Source organism: Orycteropus afer, unplaced genomic scaffold (genome assembly GCF_000298275.1).
Source record: "Orycteropus afer afer isolate SDZICR_OR568_19922 unplaced genomic scaffold, OryAfe1.0 scaffold00040, whole genome shotgun sequence".
NCBI lineage: Eukaryota > Metazoa > Chordata > Mammalia > Tubulidentata > Orycteropodidae > Orycteropus > Orycteropus afer.
The window spans coordinates 1,219,550-1,226,482 of NW_006921627.1; the positions used below are offsets into that span (position 1 = coordinate 1,219,550).

Here is a 6,933-nt window from a genome sequence, read left to right on the forward strand (position 1 = left end):
ATTGGGATTGCATTGAATGTATAGATTGCTTTGGGTAGAACTGACATTTTCACAATGTTCAATCTTCCTATCCACGAGCATGAGATGTTCTTCATTTATGTAGATCTCATGTTTTCTTGAAATAGTTTTTTATAGTTTTCTTTGTACAGGTCTGTTGTGTCCCAGTCAGTGTTCTCTTATATAGGGATTTGGCTTTTTGGTTTTTTGTTTGTTTGAGATGAGACTTTCCATCCTGTTGTAGATTTTTCTGACTTTCTCCTTTGATTTCTTGATACTTGGGAAAAACAAAGAAAAGTGCAAGACTGGTTTTGTTTGCTGCTGTTTTCACCAGGCTTGGCCACTCATATTCTAGCTTCTCAGACACACCGGGTGGCTTTCCATGTTTTCTCTGCACTGGCCCAGATTTCATAGCATGAGGATGACTCATGACTATGGGTCCCCCTATTGAACCCTGCTCATTTTTCTTTACTGTGATCTAAAAGGAGTAACAGCTGTCTAATCCTTCATCTTCTGAGGTACCCCACTTTACCTTTTATCACAAAAGGTCATTGTTCATACTTGGCATGTCACAAGCTTCATTTGTTCTTGGAAGTAAATACAACCAGTCTTTGCACCCCCTTCCCTTTGCATGGATAGTCCAGATTCTTCTTCACCTTTTTTTTTTTTTTTTTTGTCAATGACATTTTTATTTTTAAAAAAAATTTTATTGTGATTTGGATGAAAATTTACAGAGCAAACATTTTTCATATAGCAGTTAATACACATTTTGTTTTATGACATTGACTGCAATTCCCCACAAAGGCAGCTCTCTCCCCACTTCCTCTCCGTAGTTACCTCTTCCCTGTGTCCTCCTTTCCTATGCATTCCTGGCCCCTGAGCTATCTCTCTGTGCAAACACTGCCCTTCTGTTCTCCCATGATTGATGGCTGTAAGGAGTGTATCTACCTGATGTTAAATGTTCACCGTATTCCTTGCTGTTGTTTGCTGGAAGCCATGGGAGTGAGTTTAATTTCAGATTTGAAGGGTAACTAGGTGCCATAGTCTTGGGGGTCTCACCAAGCTCTATCTGACCAGTAACCCTAAGATTTTTTAGTAACCCTGTGATTTTAACCCAGTCTTTTTTATGATCCTGAGTTTTGTTCCACATTGTTCTCCCACTCTGTCCATTCTGTCTGCCTGCAGGGTCCTCACTGTTTCATGTCATGACTTACCTACTTCTGGACCCATCCTTCTCTAAAATGAAAACTTTTCCTTCTCTCCCTGCCAGCTCTATTCTTTTTCTTGTTTGTGGAAAGATAAATATTGCTGAACATAACACTTGATAACCTGGTCTGCCATAATTGGTGGTAACTGTTACTCTTCCTTCAGTCTTTAGACACCTGTTTACCAACCCCTAGCCCTTGTGGCAAGGAGCTGTCATGACACGGTGGTTAAGGCATTTGGTTACTAACCAAAAGGTTGGTGATTCAAACCCACCAGCTGCTCTACAGGAGAAAGATGTGGCCGTCTGCTTCTGTAAAGATTTACAGCCTTGGAAACCCTGTGGGGCAGTTATACTCTGTAGGGTTGCTATGAGTCCCTATACGACTCAAAGTTTGGTTTGGTAGCCCTAGTGATGCAAATGGTTAAATGCTTGAGTGCTAACCCAAAGGTTGGTGGTTTGAACCCACCCAGCAGCTCTGCAGGGGAAAGACCTGATGATTGGCACCCATAAAGATTACAGCCTGGGAAACCCTATGGGGCAGTTCCAGTCTGTCACACTGGGTTGCTACAGAGCCACCAAAGTGCTTAACATCACCACCACCAAGATCAAAATGAAGTCTTCAGGCAAAGACTGCCTGTATCCATTTCCTAGAGCTGCTGTAACAAAATCCCACAAAAGTGTGGCTTAAAACAACAAATGTATTCTTCTACATTCTGGAGGCCAGAAGTCTGAAATAAAGGTGTCATCAGGACTGGTTCCTTCTGGGAACTTGAAAGGAGGATCTGTTCTTGGTTCCTTGGTGTCTTTGACTGGCAGCTGCCTTACTTTCACCTCATCATGTCTGCGTGTAAATTCCTTCTTTCCCTTAGAAAGACGCAGGTCATCGGATTTAGGCCCCACCCTAATCCAGTACTACTCTCCTTAACTTGATTCCATCTGCAAAGACCGTGTTTCCAAATGAGTTTGGTCACAGGTGCCAGGAGTGGGGACTTCAGTATGTCTTTGTGGGGAATGCAGTTTAAAGCAATTCAGCTGACTTTATTCTCTCCTAACCAGGACGGCCCCTTGAGGTGGAAGTGAAGTGCATACTTTTAGGTGTCTAAACTCTCTCCTGCCTCAGAATCTCAATGTGTGGGAATTGTAAAAATTTGACAGAGCAGAGCTTTTACATTAAATTTACCTCTTTTGAGAAGTAATTTTGGAGGCATGAAGGCTAAATAGCGATACATGACACCTTATTTTAAGCATTTTATTTATTTAGAACAATTTGCCTTCTAACAGTTGTCCTCTAGTTTTCTATTTTTCTAATAAAAAATTTAAGGACTTTGGAAGATAGACATAATTTCTATCTGTGTCTTCATCTTCTTCTCACGTTTTCTTAAAGCCCAGGCTGTCTGTCTTGCATTTATCTGGGCAATCGCCGTATCAGTAGCCTTCAGGGTCATTTCATCCCTGGTCTCTGATTACTCCCGGGCACACCTGACTACAGATGGTACATGTGCTCACCTTTGTTTGCCAAGAATACAGTTCCAAACTCAGGGCCCAGAGACATCCTTCAGACTCCAAAGCACAGAGGCTGCTGCTGGAAGTGCTGCTCATGGGGGTGACACCAGCCCCTTCAGGTTAGACCAGGTTAGCCACCCTCATGGCTCTCCCTGCGGTTTTAATTGAGAAGCATATGCACCTGAAGTCAATCAGACATGCCCAAAGGCAGGTGTTTTATATTCCATCGGGAGTCACTGCAAAGTTGAAAACCCAATGCTGTCTAATCAATTCTGACTCACAGGTACCCTGTTAAGATTGAGAACTGCCCCACAGGGTTTCCAAAGCTGTCAGCTTAGTAAAAAGAGCCTCAGCGGAAGAAGGGGAAGATCAGCAAGGAGAAGGATTGACAGTGGGCGCAACAATAAGCTCAAGCACCGCAGGGACTGTGCGGATGGCGAGGGACCAGCAGTGTTTCACGCTGTTGTGCACAGGGTCACTGTGAGTTGGAGCTGACTCAGAGTACCTAACAACAACAAATCTTTACAGAAGCAAACTGCCACAGCTTTTTCCCCAAAGAGCAACTGGTGGGTTCAAACCACTAACCTTTTGGTTGACAGATGAGCGCTTTAACCACTGCACCACCAGGACTCCTTCCCAGTCTTTACTGAAGGCCTGCCATCCTGGCCCTACAATGGGGATTATAGAGAAGAAAGAGCCTTTAGATGCGTAGCCACTGGTGGTGGGCCTGAATTGGTGATGGGTGCATGAGATATGGCAAAAAGTGTGCAGATACATGCATGGGCATCTAAACACTGATACTCGCTTGGCTTCCTAAAGCAGCCTGTGCACCTTCCTGCCCCATTAGGAAGCCCACTCCAACTAGCCATTTTCAAGATGCCAGGCAGATGAGTAGGTGAGCCACCTTCTCTTTGGAATCTGCAAGTGGCATTGCTTCAAGGGAGTGCTGTAAGCCTCGCCTCTGCCTACAGAGATGACACCTTTTGCAAAGCTCTGGTACACATAGGGCTATTCAGAACCTTTGGGCCAGTGAGGCTGTTTCAGGCCAAGGCTTTACCCTGGAGCCCTTTGGGCTGCTAGGACTCTGACCCTGAGGACCAGGTTCTAAGGTCCTGTCTCTCCTTTCTTCTCAGGTCACCAATGGTTCAGGCGTCCAGAATGAGCACATCACAAACCTGCTGCTGTTCAGCTTCCTCAAAAGCTGCTCCAACTGTAATTTCCACAATGAGCTGGAGGCGCTGAGTCATGAGCTTTTCGAGCCATTGAACCAGGGAGTGGAGGAGTATGAGGAGCTGCAGACAGATGGCAACCGGAGCAGCCACTTCCACGTGGGAATAATTGAGGCAGGTCAGCTTTGAATTCAGCCTGCTTTGCCCCAGGTCAGGGGTGCATTGTTACCAGTAGCATTTAGGGAAGCTAAGGTCTGGAAGGGACCTTTGGGTTCAATCTGTAGCTCTGTGGTTTTGGTCCGTCATATATACTTGAGTCGTATGGTTGGGACTTGGCTACCTCCTGTGGTATTGAGTTCATTATCCACCATTTTTGGATGACTGTTAGAAATCTTTCCTTCTGATGTGCCAGCCTCTCCCTCCAGGTGCTGCCGGTCCTCATTTCTGCTGTCTGGGCCAATCTAGAACAGGTGATTCTGATAAAGCTGAGGAACCACTCATCTAGATTATGTATCTAAGTGGCTCTCAAGCCATCGATTATGTAATTACAAGAACTTGGGGGGCTTGAAAAACTCTTGATGCCTGGGTCCCACCCCCCAGAAATTGATTGGATTGGTCTGGGTTTCTGTTAACAGCCACAGACGACTCTGACTGACCAGGCCTAGCTGTGTTTCTAATCAGTTGAGATCCACCTGGTTTCCTTGGACAATTCTCTGCCTTATACTTTTATTTTCACATGTATTTATGAAATAAGGAGCTCTGGTGGTATAATGAATAAGGTATTTGGCTGCTAACCAGGAGGTCAGTGGTTCAAACCCACCAGGCACTCCACAGAAGACAGATGGGATAATCTTCTTCCGTAAAGATTTACAGCCTTGGAAACCCAGTGGGGGTCTCTGTGAGTTGTAATCGACTCGATGGCAGTGAGTTTGGTTTTTTGGGTTTACTTATGAAATATATTTGTGTATATATTTACTTTCATAAACTTTCGCTTACCTATAAGATAACTAAAGAGCCATGTTAAAGCAGTTTGCTAAACTGTAAAGATTTACAGCCTTGGAAACCCTTTGGTGGGGTAGTTCTTCTATGTCCCATAGGTTCAGTATGAGTGAGAATCAACTCCACGGCAATGAGCTTGCTTTCTTTTTTTAAACAAGGTAACTAGGGGCGTGGTACCTAAGGCACTGGACTGCTAACCAGAAAGCTGGGGGTTCAAACCCACCAGCCACTAGCCCCCAAACAAATAGCTAGTGTGGGTGTGGCAGAGCCAGGAACTAGAACAAGTCTTCTTTCCTTGAGCTTGGGCTCAGTTGTCCTCCCACTGTCAGAGCCTGCCTCCAATTGCAGCCTTTCCAGACTTTGTTTACCCTGTATTAACCCTGGGCCTCTCCCCAGCTTCTACCTCAATTCCCCTTTGCCACCGGTGCTGCCTTCACTGACAGAGACTGTCTCAAGCTGAAGGCTTGGGTGCACGTTGAGGTTCAGCCACTCTCCGATCTGGCCCCAGCACAGTGGTTCTCTATAGCGTGCACATTGGAACTACATGACAAACTTCAAAATGCCCAGGCCCTGGGCTCTAACTGCAGTTGCCCAAATGTAAATATCCTAGGGCAGGAGGCTCCCCAGCTGTTCCTGATGCATACCCATTTTTAATCAGTCACTGCCCTAAAAGTCTAATGTTGACTTTTGGGGTCTCAGCAGGACCGAGGTCCCCCAGCCCAGCAGGCAGGACGTGGTATCTGACCTGAACTTTCCTGACATAAAGGTTGCACACTGCCCTCTGGTGGCCATGAAAGAGACACAGCCGAGCCAGCCTTTCCGCCTCCAGCCCTGCCTGGAACAGGCTGGGTGAGGCTGGGGCAGCTGTTCTCCCAAACCGGTGTGTGCAAAGACTTCTTCTGCCTCAGGGTCCAGCCGGAGTGTCTTGTGGGCAGCCCTACGCTGGAGTAAGAGCATTTGATACCATGCACCCCCGTTGTGGAAAGTTTTAGGAGGGGATGCAGCTTTGCTATCAGAAGCTGCTGTAGGGGTAAGTGCACTCAGAGGCTGTGGACTGTGAGGCTGCCCCCTGCGCTGTCCTCTTTCTCTTCTCTACACTGTGCTGTGCCCATAGACTACAAAGCCGGGCTTCACCCAAATGGCATTTGCAAAAGTGATTATGGGTTGTTTACTTTACCTCACCCTCTGGTAGAAAACTGGCGTGCAGGTTAAGTACCTGACAAGACTTGGGTGCAAAGGGCAGAATAGAGGCTCTGGTTTCCATGATCTCATTGATGAATTCATTTATTCAGCTGGGCCCTGGTGGACCACACATGAATCTTCATGTCACTGAGCTGGTGACCAAAAGACCAGAGAAGACCCTCCCACTGCCATCGAGTCAATTCTGACTCATAGTGAACTGCCCTTTAGGGTTTCCAAGGCTGTAAGGCTTTATGGAAGCAGACTGCCTCACCTTTCTCCCACAGAGTGTCTGGTGGGTTCAAAGTGGTGATCTTTCGGTTAGCAGCCTTAACCACTGCACCACCAGAGATCCTTCCAGGGAAGACATGTATATAAGTAACTGACACAGAGTAGAAAGGCTTAGGGAATTAAGTGAGGTGCAGATTAAATCCCGAGGGAGCTGTGAGGAGAAGGTGGTTACGTTTTGCTCTGTGGAGAATCTGGAAACACATCACAGGTGCAACTACAATTGAGCTGGGTCTTGGCTTCCGGCAAGATGGCGGACTAGGCAGAAGGATTGCAAAGACCCTCTTCAACAAAGGAAAGGGAAACCAATTAACACAGAACAGAAGATAATCTTGGACCCCTGAGCCTTAAAGGGAAGAATACAGAATTGGACTAAACCCCAACTAGCAGAAGAATTTGCGTGAAAATACCAAAAAAAGGAGACTTACAGAGCTGCGGTCTGACAGTGAACTGAGTGATCCTGACAGTACAGGCGGCTTGGAGATTCCCGACTGGTGGTAGGATCTAAGAATTAACCTAAAAATCACACTGCTAACCAGGGACTGCATGGACTGTGCACAGTGGCTGGGGAACAAACGGAGAAAGTGAAGA

The 6,933-nt window shown here is 46.2% G+C and overlaps 1 protein-coding gene across 1 annotated transcript in view; it reads left to right on the plus strand.

Annotated features, from left to right (window-relative positions):
- The first annotated feature begins 2,693 nt into the window (after positions 1–2,693).
- BID (BH3 interacting domain death agonist) overlaps positions 2,694–6,933 on the plus strand; it is a 10,692-nt gene continuing 6,452 nt past the window's right edge. Inside the window, exons 1-3 of the mRNA XM_042780444.1 lie at positions 2,694–2,826; positions 3,809–4,054; positions 4,302–4,310. Of these exons, the coding sequence (XP_042636378.1) occupies positions 2,694–2,826; positions 3,809–4,054; positions 4,302–4,310 (388 nt within the window). The remainder of the gene's footprint in view (positions 2,827–3,808; positions 4,055–4,301; positions 4,311–6,933) is intronic.